General features: G+C 32.3%; 7 protein-coding genes, 2 non-coding genes and 1 pseudogene across 10 annotated transcripts; 6 read left to right on the plus strand and 4 right to left on the minus strand.

The window, feature by feature from the left end:
- Nucleotides 1–1416: 1416 nt before the first annotated feature.
- On the plus strand, nucleotides 1417–2500 carry LOC128393028 (uncharacterized; annotated as a pseudogene).
- A 1139-nt stretch (nucleotides 2501–3639) lies between these two features.
- LOC128393023 (putative protein TPRXL) lies at nucleotides 3640–4848 on the plus strand. The gene is made up of 3 exons (XM_053353128.1): nucleotides 3640–3716; nucleotides 3790–4568; nucleotides 4641–4848. Exons 1-3 carry the CDS (start codon nucleotides 3677–3679, stop codon nucleotides 4788–4790), a joined length of 969 nt encoding a protein of 322 aa, XP_053209103.1. The 5' UTR covers nucleotides 3640–3676; the 3' UTR covers nucleotides 4791–4848.
- A 1476-nt stretch (nucleotides 4849–6324) lies between these two features.
- Nucleotides 6325–7395, minus strand: LOC128393026 (uncharacterized). The gene is made up of 3 exons (XM_053353131.1): nucleotides 7231–7395; nucleotides 6816–7124; nucleotides 6325–6708 (listed from the first exon to the last, which is right to left on the minus strand). The coding sequence occupies exons 1-3, from the start codon at nucleotides 7295–7297 to the stop codon at nucleotides 6416–6418; spliced, it is 669 nt and encodes a 222-aa protein (XP_053209106.1). The 5' UTR covers nucleotides 7298–7395; the 3' UTR covers nucleotides 6325–6415.
- A 2300-nt stretch (nucleotides 7396–9695) lies between these two features.
- Nucleotides 9696–11131, minus strand: LOC128393024 (uncharacterized). The gene is made up of 8 exons (XM_053353129.1): nucleotides 10971–11131; nucleotides 10808–10882; nucleotides 10632–10709; nucleotides 10458–10535; nucleotides 10283–10360; nucleotides 10132–10209; nucleotides 9916–10062; nucleotides 9696–9842 (listed from the first exon to the last, which is right to left on the minus strand). The coding sequence occupies exons 1-8, from the start codon at nucleotides 11038–11040 to the stop codon at nucleotides 9742–9744; spliced, it is 705 nt and encodes a 234-aa protein (XP_053209104.1). The 5' UTR covers nucleotides 11041–11131; the 3' UTR covers nucleotides 9696–9741.
- An 846-nt stretch (nucleotides 11132–11977) lies between these two features.
- LOC128393240 (arginyl-tRNA--protein transferase 1-like) lies at nucleotides 11978–14674 on the plus strand. The gene is made up of 8 exons (XM_053353366.1): nucleotides 11978–12335; nucleotides 12479–12605; nucleotides 12701–12804; nucleotides 12885–13258; nucleotides 13336–13491; nucleotides 13581–13774; nucleotides 13849–13948; nucleotides 14012–14674. Exons 1-8 carry the CDS (start codon nucleotides 12242–12244, stop codon nucleotides 14336–14338), a joined length of 1476 nt encoding a protein of 491 aa, XP_053209341.1. The 5' UTR covers nucleotides 11978–12241; the 3' UTR covers nucleotides 14339–14674.
- Nucleotides 14675–15087: 413 nt separating this feature from the next.
- Nucleotides 15088–15160, minus strand: Trnam-cau (transfer RNA methionine (anticodon CAU)). Its single transcript has one exon. It is a non-coding gene; the product is annotated as a tRNA-Met (tRNA).
- Nucleotides 15161–16495: 1335 nt separating this feature from the next.
- Nucleotides 16496–16568, plus strand: Trnam-cau (transfer RNA methionine (anticodon CAU)). The gene has a single exon. It is a non-coding gene; the product is annotated as a tRNA-Met (tRNA).
- Nucleotides 16569–17135: 567 nt separating this feature from the next.
- LOC128393804 (transcription factor EB-like) lies at nucleotides 17136–19641 on the minus strand. 2 transcript variants are annotated; one of them, XM_053354016.1, is made up of 3 exons: nucleotides 19332–19641; nucleotides 18888–19253; nucleotides 17136–18746 (listed from the first exon to the last, which is right to left on the minus strand). In XM_053354016.1, exons 1-3 carry the CDS (start codon nucleotides 19518–19520, stop codon nucleotides 18588–18590), a joined length of 714 nt encoding a protein of 237 aa, XP_053209991.1. In that variant the 5' UTR covers nucleotides 19521–19641; the 3' UTR covers nucleotides 17136–18587. The 2 variants fall into 2 exon arrangements, with proteins under 2 accessions (XP_053209991.1, XP_053209992.1); XM_053354017.1 differs by having other exon boundaries at nucleotides 17136–18728; nucleotides 19332–19639.
- A 104-nt stretch (nucleotides 19642–19745) lies between these two features.
- LOC128393806 (uncharacterized) lies at nucleotides 19746–20852 on the plus strand. Its single transcript, XM_053354019.1, has 2 exons — nucleotides 19746–20050; nucleotides 20129–20852. Exons 1-2 carry the CDS (start codon nucleotides 19862–19864, stop codon nucleotides 20501–20503), a joined length of 564 nt encoding a protein of 187 aa, XP_053209994.1. The 5' UTR covers nucleotides 19746–19861; the 3' UTR covers nucleotides 20504–20852.
- A 535-nt stretch (nucleotides 20853–21387) lies between these two features.
- On the plus strand, nucleotides 21388–23722 carry LOC128393805 (ras-related protein Rab-11A-like). The gene is made up of 3 exons (XM_053354018.1): nucleotides 21388–21557; nucleotides 22324–22713; nucleotides 23057–23722. Exons 1-3 carry the CDS (start codon nucleotides 21518–21520, stop codon nucleotides 23275–23277), a joined length of 651 nt encoding a protein of 216 aa, XP_053209993.1. The 5' UTR covers nucleotides 21388–21517; the 3' UTR covers nucleotides 23278–23722.
- The last annotated feature ends 810 nt before the right edge of the window (nucleotides 23723–24532 follow it).

Consider the following 24532-nt stretch of genomic DNA (forward strand, 5'->3'; position numbering starts at 1 on the left):
TTTTATCAAACTTTGGTCAATTTGAGTCCAGTTCTATGTGTAAGTAAAAACAATCCCTCTTGTAGAATTTTATATTTTCATTTAATTCGGTTTCGATTATTGTCAAAAATTTTGTTGTCGTTTTCTTTTGGTATCAATAGCATCGAGAATCGGTTGTCTTTTGGCTGCATATCGACGTCTCAGCTCTTCGATCTCATTTTCCATCTCAAAGTCAAGGTTTGCCATTCGTTTGCGAAGTTCGTCCAGCGATAAATAACAAAGAAATTCAAAATCACTTTCTAACATAATTGCACGAGACATTGGTTGATATTGAGAGTGTTGTTGTTGTAGCGTTGATTGATTCGGATGAACGGAAGGAAGCTTTTGTTGAGAGGTTTGATTGAATTTGGTACCATGGTTGATGCATCAACATCTTCATCACCGATCCAATCTTGTTTAAAGTGTTCCTGTTGAATTATTTTAGCCTCTTGGATCATGGCTATTAAATTGTTAACTGGTAAAGCTCGAGTGATAAATTCGTGTTTAAGTAAACTGGTGGCTGATGCTCGATGTTCAGGATTTTTGACAAGGCAACGGGAAACAAAACTAAAGTCGTCGAAAAGTTTGACTGGAAGGTAAATTGACCAGGAGCTTGAAATGCATTACGAATTTCGTGAAACGGAAGGTATTAGGTCCAATATGATACACTTTCTGATCATCCTCTGTGTTTCCTTGAAACTTGGAAATGAGTTTTATAATTAAACTTTTTTTCTTCTCTGTTTTTCACTGCATCAGAACCAAACAACTAATCTGCCTTTGGTATAGAAATTCAACCCATCAAGTTATGAACTGATTTACGTGTTTAGGAGATGAAAATCAATTCCGAGAAACGAATATCTCTCCTGATCTAATCCATAGTATCTCTACAAGGCTCTTTGACAATTCTGAGGAAAATCGGATAATAATCACCATTGCCCTTAATAGAGAACCATCCTCATGATCTTGAGAATTGAAATTCTAATGATAATTTGATGCAATCATTAGTTTTTAACTTGATAATGATTATCAATGAAAAAGATTGTTAATCAAATCATTGTTACTAATTTGATCATTTTCATTGTTAATTTATTATCTTTATGTAAAAAACTGTACACGTTGTGGTTAATTGTAACCAATTGATTGTGATAAATGTTGAATGCAAATGTCAACTATCATAATGGAAAAGATAATCTTAAAAGATAATTTGAAATTGGATTGATTCAATTATTATAATATAATATTAGTGATAAATAAAGGGCATTGTTTCAAAGTATTAATATTGATACTGAATGATAATTGATTATCATACAGATTCCATATGATGAAAATGGGTGAATAGTAAATCAAAGTTCAGTTTATTTTGATTCTTCCATTAACAGATTAATTGTTGACAATTTAGTATAAAAGTCTCTGAATTGGAGCAGTAGATTCATTCAAGTCTTTAACTTTCTCTCCAATCTAATTAACTAATTGTGTGTTGTGTGAAACATCAAACTTCCAATTAACCATCAAAATGAAATTCTCACTCGCCTTGATCGCCCTTTTCTGTGTCTCAGCAATTAACGCTAAGGCCATCAAAGGTAAGTTGAATCTCGTTCCGTCTCCGTTCAACAATCTTTCTCATGTTAATTAAGTGAATGCTTTATTCCAATTATTAATACAATCATTTTCTTCGAATTCATTTAGAACCAAGCCCATTTGTCCAAGCCATCGTCAACTTTGTCGAAGGATTAGTCAAGAATGTTGAGAAAAACATTCCCGATTGGGATGCATCAGCTTCACTCGAGAAAACGTGTTGACCGTTGTTGACAAACCTTTAGAATCTGGTGTCTTCCAGGCTGGAAACCCGATGCTACCATCAAAGACAACCTTGTTAACGCTCTTGAATCATACATCCGATCACTCAAAATCCAAAACTTCGATGAAACCAAGACCGTCGCTGAAAACGCCAACGTTGTTGTTGCCGATTTCCTAAACTCAATTCCTTCCATGTAAGTACACAAAATTCACTTCAGCCACTTACCGTTAGTGATAATATCTCTTATTAGAATAACTAACTAACTAACTAATTAACTTTGAATACTATTCAAATTGATAGCATGGATCCCAAAAGAAAACATCCAAAAGCAAATTGTCGACAATCTTCTTGCTGCTCTTAAGAACATCAAAGTCGCTGGATTCGATGTCAACAAGTCCGTTGACGACGATGTTGTCGCCTGGGTTGACGCTTCAATCGCTGGATCTAAAGTAGACCCATCAGCCACTTTGGAAGACGCTGTTAACGCTGCAGTTAAAAACGCTCTTGCCCAAGTCAAATTACCAGGATTCAGTCCATCAAAGACCCTCGAAGAAAATGTTGCCGAAATTCTCGAAAACCTTTTACCCTTCTAAATTATTTCCAATCTATTTAATTATAATTTACTCAACTAAGTTATTCTAAGAAAATGTGAAATTAGATTAAAATAACAAGCATAAAAAACAATTCGACTCACAAATTTTTCTTTTCAATCAATGGCTCATCTTCATTGATCACTTCAAACAATTATCACATCTTTTTAAGAGCATCAGCCAATATCATATGACCAAAATGGTCACCAATCTCATTTGTTACTATCCAGTGTTCCTTATGAACAGTAGAGTTAATCGAATGGCTCCATTTAAAATGACAATCAACTTTTCAAAGGTTAAATGAGGTTATATTTCCATTGAGATGAATTGTCAAAGGTACATTATAATTTAATGTTTGATTCATTGGTCTATCATCTGCTTCGAAAAAAAGTTGGCCTCCAAAATACATTTCAGGTTTTTATGGCAACATGGCCCAATTCTGGTCAATTTATATTTACAAAGTCAAACTTTTCGACGACTTTAGTTTTGTTTCTCGTTGCCTTGTCAAAAATCCTGAGCATCGAGCATCAGCCACTAGTTTACTTAAACACGAATTTAACGCTGTTTGAATGGTAACACACTCAGACGCATTCAGTTATGCAATGAAAATTGAATTTGATTGAATACAAACGATAAATTGAACTTTCATTATAATTTTTTAGTTTACATAAATGTATGAACCTAAAAGGGAATGTCATTGATTAGGCGAGTCATCTGCTTGATTACTAGAAGTTGGCTGATTTTGAGACTTTTAAAATGTTTTGCTGTCATATAAATTACCATTTCAAATCCATTTTCCAGTTTAGTGTGTTCTGGTTGCTATGGGGCGTTTAAATCGATGACCAACCTTAAACGCCATTACACTTCGGAATGCATCACAGAGGAGTTGATTGCGTTGTTAGCTGAATCATACCGTACTTACCGAAAACCATAAATCATAACTTCATTACTTAATTTTTGTTTTAACTAATTTGGGGTCATTATTCATTTGGAATATATTATCAATTATTTGCATTTATCTCACCTTTCTGAATTTGTATTTCTTACAATAATTAATAATAAAGTTAATATCTTTCTGGCTACAGTTTTGGCAAAAGTAGTGATAAGATAGTGAAAAACTAATCAAAAATCGCGCAATAGGTAAGGACTGAGATCCGATAATCTAGATCTCAGATCCAGAATATTTGTCATTGTTTATTGATATTGTTTATTTAATTTTGATTTTTGTTTTTTAACTATCAACCAATTGTCATTCTTGTATTTAGTAAAAATGTTACAGTTTTCATGTAAAAGTGATGGATTTTCGATTAGTAAGTATCATTTCTGCTGTTCTTTCTTCTGGTTTAATAATCTAAATTAATTATATCATTTGTTTCTATTCAGGTATTATTCATGACAAAACACCAGCCAATAAGGTGTTAACAGAGACAGTGGATGGAAGACCATTATCACCAACTGAATCATCCCACTCTCCATCGCCCATCGAGAAACCCTTTCTATCATCGGATGATACATCTTCCTCTTCTACATTCATCGAAAAACCCTCTACATCATCATCTCCTCATGATTCATCTCGTTTTTCATCTCAAAAACCTAATGACATTTTCACGCCTTCTCCATCCCCTGTAACTGGGAAAAGAATTTTTGAACCATCCACATCATCTCTAAAGAGGCAAAGAATAGACAAATCTTGTTCTTCTTCACCCATCGAAAAACCCTCTACATCATCATCTCCTCACGATTCATCTTGTTCTTCTTCACCCATCGAAAAACCCTCTACATCATCATCTCCTCACGATTCATCTTGTTCTTCTTCACCCATCGAAAAACCCTCTACATCATCATCTCCTCACGATTCATCTTGTTCTTCTTCACCCATCGAAAAACCCTCTACATCATCATCTCCTCATGATTCATCTCGAAAAATCAAAGCCAAGTCGACTCGTGGTTTTTCATCATCTTCAGGCAGGAGGCAAAGAATGAATCTTAGAACCTCTCGTGCCTCAATTCAGAATGACCAAATTCCAAAAAAGACCCAGCGGAGAGAAGAACGCATTTCCATTATTCGTGGTTATCTTGCTGATATAGCACCTCCAGAGGCCGCAATTCCACGAAAGTTCCTCAAATCATGTCGATATTGTCTCGATCATCCGTATGCTTTGGTAAGTAGTTTGTTGTAGTTATTTCATTGGATTGTTGATAATTAATTCTGTTTTTATTGCTTTTCTTTTCAGGTTTTCCGAAAGGTTTTTCTTAAAGATCATTTTACACCTGAAACAATAAAGACCAGGAAATATCATGAAGAAAATCAAGCCAAAATTAGAGAAGCAGCGCTGAAATTTGGTGCTCCGAGTTGTTTTTGCGTAGATTTGATAAATTTTTGAAAAACGCGCGCTTGGAATTAGAATAGTCAAAGGATATTAAAGCGAATTTTTTGTTGTTCATTATTCATTTTCATTTCTATTCAAACATTAAAATGTCTTCTTTTTTTTTACTATCGTTCAATATTAATCAAAAAGAACTTTTTTGGCCTTGTGTGGAGAGAGTTAATAGAGAATTTCTTCCAAAACATCAAATCTTAATGTTTTTCCAGGAACTCCCAAGTTCAAACTCTGCTGCCTTACACGGGACAACGGGACAACGTTACAATCGCGTCGAGAAATCTTATGGTCGCCGCAATTATTTGTACTATCGGGCCATAAAGGATTTAGCCACTTGCTTTGCGAAAAAAAGCGGAAATACGATTGAACCATTTAGTTGTGGCCGAGGAGATATCCAGGTTACTATTTGCCGTGTTGTTAAAGACGCAAAAACAATGGATATTGGGGCAATCAACATCCATTTCACTGAAAGGTCTAAAACTGAAGTTCTATGGTTTCTATCTACTTTATATGCAACACTCCATCGTTTGTTGTCTGGTGGTGTCGATGCTGACAACATACATAGTCCCCCCGTAGATGCCATTATTTTGGGTGGCGATTTGAATATTGAGAATATTTTCCATGGAGGAGACAAATTCGACCGCGCTAACATGACGCTGTTTTATATTTTGAAAAAAACTGGTATCAAGCCAATCCAAACGGATGCTACTTTTGTCTCTCTCTCAGGGAAGTGTCAACATTATGATTATTTGGCAACTTCGGCCAACATTGTGGTCGAAGATAATGTTTCAATTGCAGTTGACCCTTTGGGTGAATCAGACCACGCATGACAATGACAAAATGACAATCAACTTTTCAAAGGTTAAATGAGGTTATATTTCCATTGAGATGAATTGTCAAAGGTACATTATAATTTAATGTTTGATTCATTGGTCTATCATCTGCTTCGAAAAAAAGTTGGCCTCCAAAATACATTTCAGGTTTTTATGGCAACATGGCCCAATTCTGGTCAATTTATATTTACAAAGTCAAACTTTTCGACGACTTTAGTTTTGTTTCTCGTTGCCTTGTCAAAAATCCTGAGCATCGAGCATCAGCCACTAGTTTACTTAAACACGAATTTAACGCTGTTTGAATGGTAACACACTCAGACGCATTCAGTTATGCAATGAAAATTGAATTTGATTGAATACAAACGATAAATTGAACTTTCATTATAATTTTTTAGTTTACATAAATGTATGAACCTAAAAGGGAATGTCATTGATTAGGCGAGTCATCTGCTTGATTACTAGAAGTTGGCTGATTTTGAGACTTTTAAAATGTTTTGCTGTCATATAAATTACCATTTCAAATCCATTTTAAATGGAGCCATTCGATTAACTCTACTGTTCATAAGGAACACTGGATAGTAACAAATGAGATTGGTGACCATTTTGGTCATATGATATTGGCTGATGCTCTTAAAAAGATGTGATAATTGTTTGAAGTGATCAATGAAGATCACTTATTGATTGAAAAGAAAAAGTTAGTCGAATTGTTTTTTATGCTTGTTATTTTAATCTAATTTCACATTTTCTTAGAATAACTTAGTTGAGTAAATTATAATTAAATAGATTGGAAATAATTTAGAAGGGTAAAAGGTTTTCGAGAATTTCGGCAACATTTTCTTCGAGGGTCTTTGATGGACTGAATCCTGGTAATTTGACTTGGGCAAGAGCGTTTTTAACTGCAGCGTTAACAGCGTCTTCCAAAGTGGCTGATGGGTCTACTTTAGATCCAGCGATTGAAGCGTCAACCCAGGCGACAACATCGTCGTCAACGGACTTGTTGACATCGAATCCAGCGACTTTGATGTTCTTAAGAGCAGCAAGAAGATTGTCGACAATTTGCTTTTGGATGTTTTCTTTTGGGATCCATGCTATCAATTTGAATAGTATTCAAAGTTAATTAGTTAGTTAGTTAGTTATTCTAATAAGAGATATTATCACTAACGGTAAGTGGCTGAAGTGAATTTTGTGTACTTACATGGGAAGGGAATTGAGTTTAGGAAATCGGCAACAACAACGTTGGCGTTTTCAGCGACGGTCTTGGTTTCATCGAAGTTTTGGATTTTGAGTGATCGGATGTATGATTCAAGAGCGTTAACAAGGTTGTCTTTGATGGTAGCATCGGGTTTCCAGCCTGGGAAGACACCAGATTCTAAAGGTTTGTCAACAACGGTCAACACGTTTTTCTCGAGTGAAGCTGATGCATCCCAATCGGGAATGTTTTTCTCAACATTCTTGACTAATCCTTCGACAAAGTTGACGATGGCTTGGACAAATGGGCTTGGTTCTAAATGAATTCGAAGAAAATGATTGTATTAATAATTGGAATAAAGCATTCACTTAATTAACATGAGAAAGATTGTTGAACGGAGACGGAACGAGATTCAACTTACCTTTGATGGCCTTAGCGTTAATTGCTGAGACACAGAAAAGGGCGATCAAGGCGAGTGAGAATTTCATTTTGATGGTTAATTGGAAGTTTGATGTTTCACACAACACACAATTAGTTAATTAGATTGGAGAGAAAGTTAAAGACTTGAATGAATCTACTGCTCCAATTCAGAGACTTTTATACTAAATTGTCAACAATTAATCTGTTAATGGAAGAATCAAAATAAACTGAACTTTGATTTACTATTCACCCATTTTCATCATATGGAATCTGTATGATAATCAATTATCATTCAGTATCAATATTAATACTTTGAAACAATGCCCTTTATTTATCACTAATATTATATTATAATAATTGAATCAATCCAATTTCAAATTATCTTTTAAGATTATCTTTTCCATTATGATAGTTGACATTTGCATTCAACATTTATCACAATCAATTGGTTACAATTAACCACAACGTGTACAGTTTTTTACATAAAGATAATAAATTAACAATGAAAATGATCAAATTAGTAACAATGATTTGATTAACAATCTTTTTCATTGATAATCATTATCAAGTTAAAAACTAATGATTGCATCAAATTATCATTAGAATTTCAATTCTCAAGATCATGAGGATGGTTCTCTATTAAGGGCAATGGTGATTATTATCCGATTTTCCTCAGAATTGTCAAAGAGCCTTGTAGAGAGATACTTTGGATTAGATCAGGAGAGAATTCTGTTCTTAGAATTGATTTGCTATCTCCTTTCAACCATCTACTCAACTCAGTTGCTATTGCATAACTCGTAAGTTCAATTCTCTATCATGACACTAGTTTATTGTCCCTGAAGAGTTAACATGCAAAGAAAATTTACTTTGACTCAATATTCTAATTTCATGATAATCATCAACATAATCGGTACAATGTGAACTGACCGGTAATCGAGCCAAGTATTTTGTTTATCTAATTCTTAATTAGTCAGATTCATATCATTAGCATTTCCTGTATTAATTTTTCTGAATATCATCGAGTTTATAATGTTAAAATCTCTCGTAGACTTTACATGTTTTCACCTTTTAAGTATTTGGATCACATTTTTGATCGAACTTCTTGATTAATTGAAAGGAGAAGGGTCGTCGAATTTTAGTTTTGAGTTAAGAGGTGAAACTTTCAGGGTTTGTAGGGCCTAAGAAAAGAAATAGTTTGGGCTTATTTTCAAATCAAACTGATCAGTACTTTTTGAGATAATCGCGGTCAAAGTTCAAACTTTGAGGCCTTTTTTCTCAGAGGCCATTAAAGATTTTTCCATGAAAAATATTTTTAATATTTAACTTCTTATGGCCTACAAGAATTTGCTATTTATATATGTATGTGATCTTACTTTATGGCCGCTTTTGCGTTCCGTTGCAATCGGACAAATGTCTCGCTTTCTGACAGCAGTGCCAAGAATCATCTGAACTTCTGCCAATTGATAGTCCACTAAGAGTACTATAGCTTTAAACAAGTACTTTACCGGTTTGATCAACAGTTTTTCCGTAAAATCGCGATGAAATATTCCGTCATTCCAACTTCGAACTCGTGTATCATCAGAAGTATCTATCACATTAAGTTCAAACAAAGACCAAACACATTCGTTTGTAGCGAACTATAATCTAGCATAAGATCAAGGTCATCCAAGGTCAAATGGAAATTCTTGTTTGAGCCGTTGCCTTTACCCTGTTAGCATTAACCAGTCAGTAACTCCAAGAGGTAGGGTAGGGTAGGACTTTATTGACCACAAAACTATTCGTTGAATAGTTTTCGAAGCTAGGCTCTGAAGTCAATTATTATATCTGTTCCTTGTTTTTGATGAATATCATAAGTATCATGATAGTGTAAACTGCTTGCGCGCCAGTTCGAATTTATCAACTAATGATCGAATGATCATCACCATTTTTTTGTGTTGTTTCTTTTTGTCACTCAGGTTCATTACATTTTGAACCTATTTGTTTATGATCCTCGGGCCAAAAAATTGGTCCAAGATCTTGAGCAAATGAGCTTATCTGAATAAATTTTTCTTCACAGTTATTAATACAAGGTATGGATACTACATCTTTAAAGATTGATATTGTTTTCTCATCTTTCTCTCTCATCTTTTCATCAACAATTTGTAACTCGGTGATTCTAATTGTCAACTTTTTCTCCCTGTGTGATCATGTTAGGCTACTTCAAACTTAGTCAATCTTTGGCTCGAATGAAGCAGTTCAAACAGGCCGAAATGGCCTACAAAAAAGCTTTTGGCCCGAGGATCATACTTCTTCGTACATGTATATCAATGCATGTTATCTCAGTTAATAGTCCTAAGAACTATTTTCAAATGGTTCTCAAGTTATTACTAATTCAGTAAAAGATCACCATAGTATCAATGATATAAAAATTTTCATTTCAGTGTTTTCAAGGAATAAGTTTATGAATAAATGAAGAGACAGAATTAATTTTTGCTTTTAAATCATTAATTTAGTTTATTGATTCTATGAAATTTTAAATTAAATTAGAATTTATCAATTTAAAAGGTAAATTTTTAAGAGCTTCTTTGAGGAAAGCGGCGACATTTTCTTCAAGAGTGGCCTTTGGTGAGTAATCTGTTGATTGTGGGGACGGAAGATACAAAATATTAGAATTTCCAATAGACTCAGTTAATTGTGATTAACTTACTTGGGAAGTTGATTAAATTAAGAGCATTCTCAACAGCCTTGTCAACGGTGACTTCCAATGTAGCCTTTGGGTCAAGACCTTGTTGGTCAATTGAAGCGACAACAATGGCATCAATGTTTACTTTAACGGACTTTTCAACATCCAAATCTAAATGGAAAGTAATTATATTATCAATTAGTTAATTGCTTGATAATTGTAATAGTACAACAAACTTACTGGTAACATTGAGTTGTTTGAGTTGGGCGATAACGAATTGATCGATTGAGTCTTCAATTTGGTCTTTTGGGAACCAGGCTAATCAATCAAGTAGAAAGTGAGCAATTAATTTTTAATTTCAATTTTAATCAAGAGAAATTAATTAACTTACTTGGGAATGAAAGTCGGTCGAATCCTTCACCAATAAGGGTCTTGACGTTTTCAGTGATGCTCGAATCGATGTTGAGGCCTAAAAAGGATGAAGGAGCAATCAATTAGTTAGATGTATTCAAATGATCATTATGGTCAACATAATTAGTTAATTGTTGGTTGGTTATGATAATTACCTGGGATGTTGAGGGAAACCAACCAGTCGCCGAAGGCATTGTCGAGGTTTTCTTCAAGGGTAAGATCAGCTTTCCAGCCTAAAGAAGTTAGTAATAGTAAAATGATCGTTAATCAAGTTGATCAATTAAATTGCGACAATTTAAATCAACTAATTAATGGTGAATGTTAATTACCGGGAATAGCTCCAGATTCCAAAGGCTTGTTGACTTGTTGGATGGCATTGCTTTCGAGTGAAGCATCGGCTTTCCAGTCTATTTGAATTTAGAGATGGAATTTAAATTGTTACAGTTAAGATAAATTGTTGAAAGTTAAATTTTAAATTGTTTCTTCCAGGGAACAATTAACTTACCTGGGATGTTTTTCTCTGCTTGTTGGACGAAACCTTCAACGATGTTGATGATCAATTGAGCGACTGGGGTTGGCTCTGATTCGGTAAAAAAATTAGATAACAATTAGTTGATGATTAAGAAGAAAATTTAATTTCCTTATTAATTATAAAATTAATTACTTACCATCTTTGACTGGAGCAGCATTGATTGCTGAGACACAGAAAAGGGCAATTAAGGCAAGTGAGAATTTCATTTTGATTTGGTTAATTGTAATTAATCACAATTAGATACTGATTGTTAGAAACAATTTAATACAATGGATCGACAATGATTTAATTGTTTACCTTTATATATAAATGATTAATTATCAACAAATGTTAGGATTAAATCATTGAATGATATTCATTCAGTAGATATTAGTTTAATCATCTTGATGACTAAATAATGATTAACTGATTGTTACAATTGATTCTATTAATGATAATGGATGAAATTTAATTGTTTCAAAATTATCTTAATTGTTTAACTTGAAACAATGGTCAAGGCTTTGAAATCCATATTTGGATGTTTGATTAATTCAGTAATTAACAATTAAAAGTTTAATGGTCTGATTAATCAATTGATCATTACAAAGTTTAAAGTTAATTTCAATTAAATCAATTTTCCTAGTGTATATTAAATTATTATTAATTGATCAATAACATTTACAATTTGAGTAACAATAATTGAAAATTGATTGATTCTAATACAATTAAAACAATAGAAATGATTAGTGAGTTAATTACAATTAATTATATAATACTAAAGATAATGATAAACAATAATGACGACCAATTAACTGATCACGTTAAAATCACAATCAAGGTTAAATTTGATCATGTTTCCATTGAAAAGAAAAGATTTCACTACAATTATAATAACAATTAACCCCAAATGATTAAAATTAATCACATTTTAAGGACATTAGATAAAAAAATAGAATCACAATTAACAAATCAGTTCAATACCTCAGATTTAAACCTAAAATCAACTTAACCATCAACAATATTTTCCAATTAAATATCTGTTCAAATAATAATCTAAATCATTTGATAATCCAAACTGTCTTAATTGTTAATTTACAGAAAAGAAAAAAATTTCATTAATTATGTAATAGATGGAGTTAGTTGCAATTCTTGGGTTTGTTTACATTGAGGAAATTAATGTTTTCATATTGAATGAGAAAAGTAAAGTTAACCTTTAATTGTAATTAATGTTTTCCCTTAATTGGTGAATTAATTGATTCCTCAAATTAGTCCAATTAATCCTCTATGGACTCTCTTACCTTTGATTAGCCTTTTAACCAAACATTTTAATTGTGTTGATCTCTTTCTCCTTGGTTGTTATTCTGGTTCATGTTCAGTTTTAATCTTGTTCAATATTAACTTTCATGAATTTATATCTAATTGTTAATTATGGTTAAAGGAATCGTTGAATACTTTGGACCCAACAAAACAAATTATCCTTGTGGTTATTGTAAAGCAAATAAACCAGATATTTCAAGTTATGGTGAGTGATATGAGATTAGTTAATCGGTTGACATTTTATCAATTCCATTGTTTTCAATTTACTCTCTTATTCTGGTTTGATTTGATTAACCAATCTAATTTTTTTTCCTTTGGGGTTTTTCTCACCTTTTACGTTTAATTCAGGCTTATGGGCTCATGAGATGTCCACAGATCAATATCAAATTTTAATCGATAGAACCTGGAGGAGAAGTGGAAAATTTTGCTACAAATCAATTCTGAATAAGATTTGCTGTCCAACGTTTGCAATTAGGTTTGTTTTAATTGAAAGCAAATGATTTCCACTTCGATCAGGATAGTGACACTTTTTCATTTCGATTCTTGATCTTTTGCATTATTGAATCGTAGGTGTGAAGCTTTGAATTTTAAACCATCTCGATCTCAGCGGAAAGTTATCAAGCGATTCAATAATTTCATTTATCATGGGATAAAACCTAAATCCTATGAAAAAGGTAAACCTTGATTATCTTATTGAGAACAGTTTTGTTGACTTTAATTTATTAGATTCTAATTGTTTTCTGATTGTTGACAGAATCAAGGAATACACAGGAATCGGGATCGCGAGAGAGGGAAAGTGAACCACAAGCTCAACGATCATCCTCATCATCCAAATCGTTGGAAAGTCCATCTAATATTGTCGATACTTCAACAACAATAACACCAACGAAAATCCATGAAAACAGTTCAATGGAAGAGGCCAAAGTGAAAGATCCCACGAAAAAGGCTAAATATTTACGATTACAAAGACGTGTCGATAAAGTGGCCTTAAGGCAGAATTGCTCAAAAGAATTGGCTCTCGAAAGGATTAAAGAAAAGGCTTCAAAAAGACAGCAACAATCAACGAAATCATTTGAGGATTATTTTAAAAAGCCCGATAATTTAGATAAACCAGCTCATAAACTCGAAGTGTGTTAATTAACTTTACTCGAACATTATGATTGATACATTTAATTAACTTCATTTTTTTTTCTTTTCATATTTAGATCAAATTTGTATCGACTTGTAAAGATGAACACATCAGAACTTTTCAAGCTTCTCATAAATTATACGAAAAATACCAAACTCATGTTCACCAAGATGATCCCTCCGAATGTACACCCAAACAATTTAAACGATTTCTAATCGATAATCCATTCGAGGTTAATTGATAGTTAATATAATGATAATGACAGTTAATTGTTTATAACAAATTAACCAACTTTTTTTGTTTCTCTCTCTCTCATTTCAGGCGAAACTATTTTACAGAGGATTAGCCCATTCGATTCCAACTTCCTATGGATCTTATCATATGCAATATTGGTTAGATGATGAGTTAATTGTCGTCGCCGTTTTAGATATTTTATCTCATTCTGTCTCATCTGTTTACCTTTTCTATGACCCTGAATACAGTTTTCTAAGTTTAGGAACTTATTCTGCGTTAAGGTAAATTAAGTTGATCACTTTTCCATTTGATTGTTACACTAATTGTTTGACTCTTTTTCTTTTCATCCATTTAGAGAGATACTTTTAGTTCGTGATCTTTATAAGATTAATCAATCGATTTCTTATTATTACCTTGGTCTTTACATTCATTCGTGTCCCAAAATGAGTTACAAGGTAATTAATTGCTTCCCTTTTGATGGATTAATGTCAAACTAATTGTTAATTTATTCTTACCAGGGAAAATTTTATCCTTCATTTCTTTTATGTGATCAAGCATTGACCTGGCATCCAATTGAAAAGTGTATACAAAGATTATCACATCATTCGTACCCTCGATTTGAAGATGATCTGAACAAAGTGGATGAAGACTCAGTTGATATAAAAGATGACGATATTTCAATTCTGTATTCAAGAAGAATTTACAATTACTCCGTTTATAAAGTTCTAACAAAAAATCAGGATTCAGATGAAGTCTATGAATACGCTCGGCTTATCGGTAAAAGAAGTACTAAAAACATTTTACTCTACCGTAAAGAGGAAAATGCTGATTGCTCGAGTAATTAAATCCAATTACAATTTTAGAAAGTGAATTGAATCTTGAACATAAAATAGTCGAAAAGCGAATTTGATGAATACAATTAACCTTTTCATCTTATATGGAGTCAAACTAATCGTCCAAATCTTAAATTTATTCTTATGGTCAAGCATCATTCATCATCTTGGCTATTAATTGTCTCACTCAATTAACACCATGATTCTTAGAAATAATCAACAAACTAATTAATACTTTTAATATCATTACCTTTTATTTTCCATCAAATTCAAAATATTTTAACAATCAAATTTTTAAAATGCAATAACATCGTTTGAATAAATAGTAACATTCACAATAAATCACAACTATTTTTCGTCACAATTTTTTCAGTGTTTATGTGATAATTATTAATGAATCGGTGCTTCAATCAACCGAAGAAATTTTTTACCGAAATTGTAACGAAGAATAAGTAAATCAATCTAACATTTTCGAAGATAGAATTTGAGTTTCGAATATGTGAGATTTGATCTGAGAACTTTTGATGAAATATTCGATGGATTTTTACGACGAACTACTCGAGTGTCTCTTCGACTTTCACTGAATTATTTTCGTGATTTCGTTACGATAAAGTTTCTTCAAGGAATTGGCTCTTGAAGTAATTATAATAATTGGAGAATAATCGAAAAGACGAGCAAAAGTTTATCTAGTGATCTAAATCGAGTCTAATCATTTGCTATCACTAAAAATTCATCAGTTTTTGCGTAAGCATAAAAAGTATTGCCCCGAGTGAGGCTCGAACTCACGACCTTCAGATTATGAGACTGACGCGCTACCGACTGCGCTATCGGGACGGGGCTGGGAGAAAAGCATTTCATATTAGTTTTATATTATCAAATTTCCCAAACTATCTCGACATAGAAAAGATTTACTATCTTGATGCTTAAAAGTAATAAGGTATGACCGGTAATGTTTTGGACTAAATTTTAAAAATTGATTAACGACTGACTGACTAGACTTATTGACTCCATTTAAACGTTAAAATGAAGATTCACTCTCTGGTTATGATTGGTGAAAATTTCAATTTCATGATGATTACAATTACGGAGGTCCAAACATGAGCGCGTCGAAAATTAATTTCCTCTTATTTTCATCCATTTTCCCATAGAAAACCATTGAATTTTCAAAAAAGAAAAATTTTCTCTTTTTTCTGGTTTTTATCAATGGGAAAAAATGAATGGAAATGGAAATTAATTCATTTGATTGTTAAAATATTTTGAATTTGATGGAAAATAAAAGGTAATGATATTAAAAGTATTAATTAGTTTGTTGATTATTTCTAAGAATCATGGTGTTAATTGAGTGAGACAATTAATAGCCAAGATGATGAATGATGCTTGACCATAAGAATAAATTTAAGATTTGGACGATTAGTTTGACTCCATATAAGATGAAAAGGTTAATTGTATTCATCAAATTCGCTTTTCGACTATTTTATGTTCAAGATTCAATTCACTTTCTAAAATTGTAATTGGATTTAATTACTCGAGCAATCAGCATTTTCCTCTTTACGGTAGAGTAAAATGTTTTTAGTACTTCTTTTACCGATAAGCCGAGCGTATTCATAGACTTCATCTGAATCCTGATTTTTTGTTAGAACTTTATAAACGGAGTAATTGTAAATTCTTCTCGAATACAGAATTGAAATATCGTCATCTTTTATATCAATGAATTAATTTCCATTCATTTTTTCCCATTGAAAAAAATCAGAAAAAAGAGAAAATTTTTCTTTTTTGAAAATTCAATGGTTTTCTATGGGACAAATCAGCTGCAACTGAGCCACGAGGATAACAAAATCTAACTCAATTTCCTTGTTATTATTATTCATTATCTTTGTCAATAATTTGGATGAATAAGAAAATTACAAGACTAAGAAATATTTCAAAAAATTATCTCCTGAATTTAAAAAAAGTTATGGAGGAATCACAATCAGCGATGATTTGTCACGATTTTCCATAGGTCTTACATGAAGTATAAAATTTTCTTACCATAAAATAATCATTTCTAAGTCTCTTCCGCTAACGCTCGTCTTCATACTCGTGAAATATGCAACTTTTTTTCGAACTATTGATTTCTAATAAAATCACCTACGATTTATATATTGTCTTTGCTATCTCTTCATCAGCCCCGTCCCGATAGCGCAGTCGGTAGCGCGTCAGTCTCATAATCTGAAGGTCGTGAGTTCGAGCCTCACTCGGGGCAATATTTTTTATTTCCATTGATGCAATCGCATCAAACATAATCGACTACTCACTAATTAAGAATAATTGAACAAATCTACTTGGAAATTTGATTAATTTTCTTGCAAAAGTGATGCGAGTCTAATTTTATCAAATCTTCTTTTAATTATTGATAAATTAAATCATAATCTAAAAAATAATCGACCAATTTAATGACCAATAAAGTAACAGTTAAGGCGATCAATCAACTTACAGGTAATTTCCCAACAATTCAATTGTTAAATAAACATTGAATTTTAGGTTACATTTAAATTGCAATTTCAAAGCAATTACTTCAATTGATCAATTCAATGAGATGAACTCTTCAACTGCTATTGTTGTTCATTGAAAGAAAAATTGTTCAACTAATTTAATCTAGATTTTGCTTTCTTTGCTAATTAACAATTAAATCGGATCAAAACTAAAGTTCGATATTGAAATTCAGTTATAGAAAAGCGAACCACGTTCTTGAGAAATTAATTATGTTTATAATAGTAATTTGTACAAATCGGATGACATTTATGATGAAATGATTAGTAAATGAGTTGAATATTGTGTTTTCTTTGTTGAATTGTATAGTTTTTTTTACATTGCAATACAGTTTAATTAGATTGGTACACAGTTGAAGACTTTGAATTTGTGAACACAATTTAAATCACTCGCCCAGTTAATGATAATCAGATGACCATTTCAAGAGATTATATCGTTTAAATGAGAGGGCATTGATTATAAGGATTACATGGGTCACTTTGTGTCTCTCATTGATTGAAATTTAACTGCGTCAATGATTTAACAGGTAGTTGCAAACTTAGAGCCTTTGGCTGTGTAATCAATTGATTATTTGGAACAAAAGTGTTTGTATAAGATGTACAGTTGAATGAATTTACACAAACAATTGATGAAAAACCTTTTACAGTAATTAAGGCGAATTTGGAGTTAATTTAGTTTGAATTGGTGAAGGAGAAGGAGAAAGATTAATGAGAATAAATCAAAAATCTTATTCCTTAATTATACAATTTGGTGTATTTATCATTGTTATCTTACATTCTCCCAATCGAATTTTATATTAATTATAAAAATTGATCAAAACACCAAAACAATCAATTAAAATTTCAAAAATAGTTAACAAAAATTATGCAAAACAAATCAACTCATTTGCTAAATTTTTACACTTTAAAGTTGAGAGAGTGATTTGTAGATTATAAAATTAGTATAAGGCAGAGAGAGAGAGAGAGAGAGAGAGCTATGATTTTATCTAGTAAATCATTGACAAAAAGTTTTGATTAGTTGAATCAATTATCAACCATTTACTTGAGCTACTACAGCTAATTAAGATTGAATTAAATTGATCGGTATCTCTACAGTTGTGTTAATCCTAAAGTACAACTGGAGAAATTTGATTGATTAATGTTGATTGTGTAATTGGACTTTTCTGTTGATTAAGTGACGACTATTGAAATTTTAAGGATATTCTGGTTATTTCAAACTCTCTTAACTCGATGTTATCAATAATATTTACTCTCGAAGTTTGTTTTCTAGATATTTTCTTTCTATCAACTGGATAGCGATTTTCTAATAACTTGTCATTGATTAAATGTTAATTGAATGATTGTTTAAATGAATTTCCTAATTTTCCACTTTCTCCATTCAATTTGTTTTTGTTTTCTGTCTCTTTTGTTTGTACTGAATGTCCATGGTTGTTGTTTTTTTTTGCTTTTTCATGATAAATTGACCACTCGAAGTATCCAAGTTGTAAATAAAACGATTAAAGAACAAATCTGGGTCACACTGGCGAAGTTCAGAAATCATAATGGTGTTGATATAATGATGCTTTCGATGATCTGATGATTGTGATAATTACGATGATGGGCATTACGATAATCCTTATCGGACATAAATTGACTTTAATTTATGTTTGCTATAATTGTCGATTTTATCGAGAAAAAAGTCAATGATAACATTAACAGTTCATAAAGAGCTTTCGATTTTGTTATAGAGAATATTAACTTTTAGCTGGATCCATATTTCCATACAAACTCGCTATTGTCCTTTCATTTTCTTTGATTATCTCTTTTAATTTAGCGTTTTCTTTAACCAATTGATTGATATATTCGCAGGCTTTGGCTAGTATGCCTCCTTTAGACTGTAAAGAGCAGCGAATCTAGATTAGTAAAATGATTAATGAATATTTGAAACAGTTCGTGGGGATCAACCGTAAAAGATGAGATAGAAAAGGAATGACAAATAAGAGTAAAATCGAGGGAAAAAAGAGAACCCATGTTTGTAAAAGAGTTGAACATACTTGTCCCTGTTTGGTTCGATCTTGGGCACAATCAGGCACTATATCTGCTAATTTGGTTATCCAATTGTTTATTTTGTCTCGACGTCTTCTCTCTACCTCATTATGAGTAGCACGTCGTTTCTCATCACGAGGATTGCGACTTCCCTCACTTGCACTTGAAGATCTTTTCCTTAAACTTGTATGTGTAACAATCTCTTGGCTTGGAGTCATCATTACATAAAAAGGACCATCACCAGCAGTTCCAGTGGATGGATTTGACACCAATTGATTTTGAGGAATAATAGTTTGAGCTTCAATCATATAAAATACTGATTCCTTTGCTTTGGCTCCTTCTTGCTCATCATCAAAAGATACCTCAGGATTATTCTAAGAAGAAACCGAAAGAAAAACAGATTCATTTACTTAATATCATCAACACAGAACATAATAGAATATAATACTTACTTCAGTAATGGATTCGAATGCAATAGGATGACCAATTAACGCTCTTTTAACTGCTAATCTGTACAATTCACGAGTGGAATCAGTGATGGGACCAATGTCTCTCTGTAAAACCACTTGACAAGCTTTTCTTAAATCTCCATCATTAAGAGACTCCAATGAATCTGATGTTAAATCTTTAAAAGAGTTCATATTTTTTTCACAAAACAAAATAATTAATACACTTTATTGTTAATTTTAGAAAAAGATTCAATGTAAACAAATTTATTTATCCAGTACAAGAGTTTGTCAGCTCAATGTTTTCAACTTTAAGCTCATTCATTTTCTCAGCTCAAACAAGGAGCTGATTCGCTGTCGACAGCTGACATTTTACTCTTTCTCAGCTGTGACCAGAAGCCGAGAAAAAGAATCAGCTTAAAGTGGAAACATTAAGCTGACAGACTTGAACACTTATAAATACAATTTGTTTACATTGAATCTTTTTCTAAAATTAACAATAAAGTGTATTAATTATTTTGTTTTGTGAAAAAAATATGAACTCTTTTAAAGATTTAACATCAGATTCATTGGAGTCTCTAAATGATGGAGATTTAAGAAAAGCTTGTCAAGTGGTTTTACAGAGAGACATTGGTCCCATCACTGATTCCACTCGTGAATTGTACAGATTAGCAGTTAAAAGAGCGTTAATTGGTCATCCTATTGCATTCGAATCCATTACTGAAGTAAGTATTATATTCTATTATGTTCTGTGTTGATGATATTAAGTAAATGAATCTGTTTTTCTTTCGGTTTCTTCTTAGAATAATCCTGAGGTATCTTTTGATGATGAGCAAGAAGGAACCAAAGCAGAGGAATCAGTGTTTTATATGAAAGATCCACGCACTAGTATTTCTCCCAATCGACTGGTACCGAGTCCATCTCCGGGAACTGCTGGTGATGGTCCTTTTTATGTTATAAGGACTCCGAGTAAAAATATTGGCAGACATTCAAGTTTAGGAAAAAGATCTTCAAGTGAAAGTGAGGGAAGTTACAGTCCTCGTGATGAGAAAAGACGTGCCACTCATATTGATCAAGAAAAACTCGCGAACAAGAATAATTTCCTTCGTAATACTATGATTGTAGGCATTGGTGCTGTTTTAATTGGTCTAATACTTGCCGCTCTTCTGAGCGAATAATTGTTTTGAAATTTCATCACCCGATAACTTTCTTGTCCAGAAGTGTTCCAGATTTGGGCTTTAATATCGTTTTATTGTCAACCTGAATACTTCGAGTGGCAAATTCAACACCAATGGTTAATTTACTTTCTAAATTAAACTCATTTCGAGTGAAACGAGAGAGAAGGTTACTTTTACCAACACCAGAGTCACCAATCAAGACAACTGAACATCCGTTACCAAATTAATAAATCATTTTTTATACCAACAATAAAAATCATCATGACCAATTCAAATTAATCAGTTTAAAGTGTGATTAATGGATAAAAGAAACAATAAAAAGATACAATTAGTATTTTCATCGAGTAAATTGTTGCCTTTTCCCAAGAAACTTTAAAACTCTAAGAGCCTATTACACAAAAAGTTACTAATTATGGTAGTGAGAAGGAGAGACAGAGAGAGAGAAGCAAAAGAAACGCAATTAACTTAAGATTAAGGTGACAATTTGTTGCTATTAACCAATGACCTTTTCTGGAAAAGGGTTGAGCCTATCAGAGTGTATTTTAAATTTGAAATTTGAGAAGACAAATTAAAGAGTAACAACCTATCAGGGCTGAAGCAAAGGATCAAGAGGTAAAATTTATTAGTAATAGGAAAGAGGTTTGAGCAAAGAGTAATTAGTATAACGGATATGTTTTTCGGGTTAATCAGGAAGAGAAGAGGAAAAAAGAAAGAGAATCAAAAAGGCAAGATGATGACAAGAAAACCGAGACCGGAGGAGATCAACTAAGATGTTGAATGTTAATAGTTGAAAGTTTGTTTTGAGGGAAAACGAATGTAAACAAACTCACCAGATGGCGTAACTTAAGTTGCGAGACTCAACTGATGACTGGAGTTAGTTAACTCCTCTCATAATCCAAAGTAGGATTTTTATTAATTTGAATCTTTTTTCTTGATTGTCTAATTAATTGTGTTTAAATCTCTTACGTTTAACCATTACCAATCTCCACTAATTAGTAAATCTCTTGGAATAAAATGTCTGCTAAAGAAGATGAATATGATTATCTATTCAAAGGTAAAGTAAATCTTTTTAAATGTCTCTTTTCTTCATTTTGTAAGATTTCTCTGTTTGCCTTTTTACTCTCTTTTTGCTTCTTTCCTATTTTTTAGTCTCTTCTTGGTCTTTCTTTTTTTTCTCTTGTCTCTTTTATTTTTCTCTTTTTTGTAACCATTTTTCCATCCTTTGGATTTTCTCTCTTTCTCTTTCTCTTTCTCTCTCTCCTTTTCTTGTTACAAAGAGAAGGCAAAAAGACTTACAACTAACACACAAAACCTTAGGTAAAAAGTAGTTAACATCCTCCGGTCTCGGTTTTCTTCTCTATCATCTTCTTGCCTTTTTAATTCTCTTTCTTTTTCCTCTTCTCTTTCTCTTCCTGATTAACCCGAAAAACATCCGTTATACTAATTAGAATGCCTCAAACCCCTTTCCTATTACTAAAATGTATTGTGTATGTGTCTAAAAATCTGTTTATCTGTCTCTATTCACCTCTTTCTCTCTCTCTCTCTCTCCCTTTCTGTCTCTTTCTCTCTCCTTCTTTCCTTCTCACTCCCATGATTAGTGACTTTTTGTGTAATAGGCTCTTAGAGTTTTAAAATTTGTCCTTTTCTTGTAAAATGCAACAATTTACTCGATGAAAATACTAATTGTATCTTTTTATTTCTCATTTTTCTCCATCCATTAATCATGGGACCTGCTTTTAAACTGATTAATTTGAATTGGTCATGATGATTTTTATTGTTGGTATAAAAAATGATTTATTAATTTGGTAACGGATGTTCAGTTGTCTTGATTGGTGACTCTGGTGTTGGTAAAAGTAACCTTCTCTCTCGTTTCACTCGAAATGAGTTTAATTTAGAAAGTAAATCAACCATTGGTGTTGAATTTGCCACTCGAAGTATTCAGGTTGACAATAAAACGATTAAAGCCCAAATCTGGGACACTGCTGGACAAGAAAGATATCGGGCAATTACCAGTGCTTATTATCGAGGTGCTGTTGGTGCCCTTCTGGTTTATGATATTGCCAAACATTTGACTTACGAGAATGTTGAAAGATGGCTCAAGGAATTGAGGGATCATGCCGATAACAATATTGTTATTATGTTAGTTGGTAATAAAAGTGATTTACGCCATTTACGTGCAGTGCCTACTGATGAAGCTCGAGCGTTTGCCGGTGAGTAAAGTGCCAAATGATGGGCGTTCTATTCCCTTTTTAGATTTTAATTTAATTAGCCAACACTGATTAGCGAATCAACAAAAAAAACACCTCTTTTGTTTTCTACTGCTTTAATCTTATCCTCTTGTTTCTCTCCAAACCTCCTCTTTTTATATTTTCTGTATTTTTCCTGTCTGTCCATTTCTCTTCCACCCCTTCTCTCTTTCTCTCTCTGCTCCCTGTCACACCATTCATCTAATGCTGTCAACTATATATCCATTTCACAATTACTTATCCATTTTCTCCATTTCCGTTGATTCTCATTCATTCATTTATTTTTTTTTCTTTTTATTGCTTTCAGAGAGGAATAATCTTTCTTTCATTGAAACATCAGCTTTAGACTCGACAAATGTGGAAGCCGCTTTTCAACAGATCCTCACCGAAATCTATCACATAGTATCACAAAAGCAGATACGTAATGACGGTGACGGAGATCCATCTCCATCAGATAATATTAGGCCAATTAACATTCCACCAACGGATCCATCGGACTCAAGGAAGAAAGCGTGCTGTCAAACATGAGTGTATAAATGTATTGCTTAAATTGAAATGTGTATGAGTGAAGAAATGAGAGTGAGTGTAAAGTATAAAAAAGGAAGATTAAATAATTGTAAGTGTATTCCTTTGTGTGTAAGTGGGAGTGGGATTGATGAAAGTAAAGAGTGAGAGAGAGAAAGAGAGAAAGTTAGTAAAAAGATACCTGTATGTGTGTGTGTGTGTGTGTTTTTGAAGGAAGAGAGAGAAAATTTTATGAAAAGCAAAAAAATTATGAACCAGTGAAAAGAATATTAACCATCAACGAAAAAGAATGTTAAATAATAATAATCTAAATCCCGAAAAGTATTCACTAAAATCTAAAATTGGAACGATAAAAGGTCAAGAACTTGGTTTTCACTTGCAGATTGTTTCGTATTATTATTATTATAATTATTATAATATAATTAACAAAGAAAAATGCTTAAAATGATTTCAGGCGATTTACGTAGATTATAAAAGCGCCTCAATCAATTCGGATTTTTTTTAATGAAACCAAATTACAACAAAAATAGTGAAAAGACAAATTCTTAAAGCTCTTACTCTCTCTCTATCTCTCACTAATCCGTCGTTGATTATTTTTCCCCAATTTTCGAGTAATAATGTTCAAAACTAATTGTTCGGGAGTAAATTTGTCTGTACCATTTTCATCTTTCTTTTTCTATTTTGTTCATTTCTCTTTCCATCCGTTGAAAGTTAATTACTCGGGCCAATAGATAGAAATTTAGTTTTACATCAAAATGACCTTGAATTGATTGTTCATCACTCGCCCAAGGATCTAAACAAGGTTATGAAAGAACAGAAATATTTGTGTTAATCGCTGGACACAAGGACACATGGAAATTTAATCTTAATCCATCAGTTAATCGACCTTTTATTTGATGTTTACAATCAAAAAACTGAACAATTTGACTCTTGTCATAAACACATCAATGAATCTAATCTGATTCTCATTGGATTATATTAACTAGATTAACCTCTTTTTCATGTTACCACTTTCTCCCTCTCTCAATGGCTCCTTTTCCTACATTTCAATTAACTGACAAAAGTTGATAATCAAATGTAGAGAAATTAACTTTGACGATAAGCAGTACAATTGAATTTATTGACTCATGATGTTTATATTTTGATTACAAGGAGAGAGAGTAAAAGTAAAGAGTAGGAAAAGTGAGAAATGAAAAAAGATAAACATTGGAGAGAGAGAGAGAGTAAAAGTAAAGAGTAGGAAAAGTGAGAAATGAAA

Source organism: Panonychus citri, unplaced genomic scaffold (genome assembly GCF_014898815.1).
Source record: "Panonychus citri isolate SS breed McGregor unplaced genomic scaffold, ASM1489881v1 Contig00138, whole genome shotgun sequence".
In the NCBI taxonomy this organism is placed as follows: Eukaryota; Metazoa; Arthropoda; class Arachnida; order Trombidiformes; family Tetranychidae; genus Panonychus; species Panonychus citri.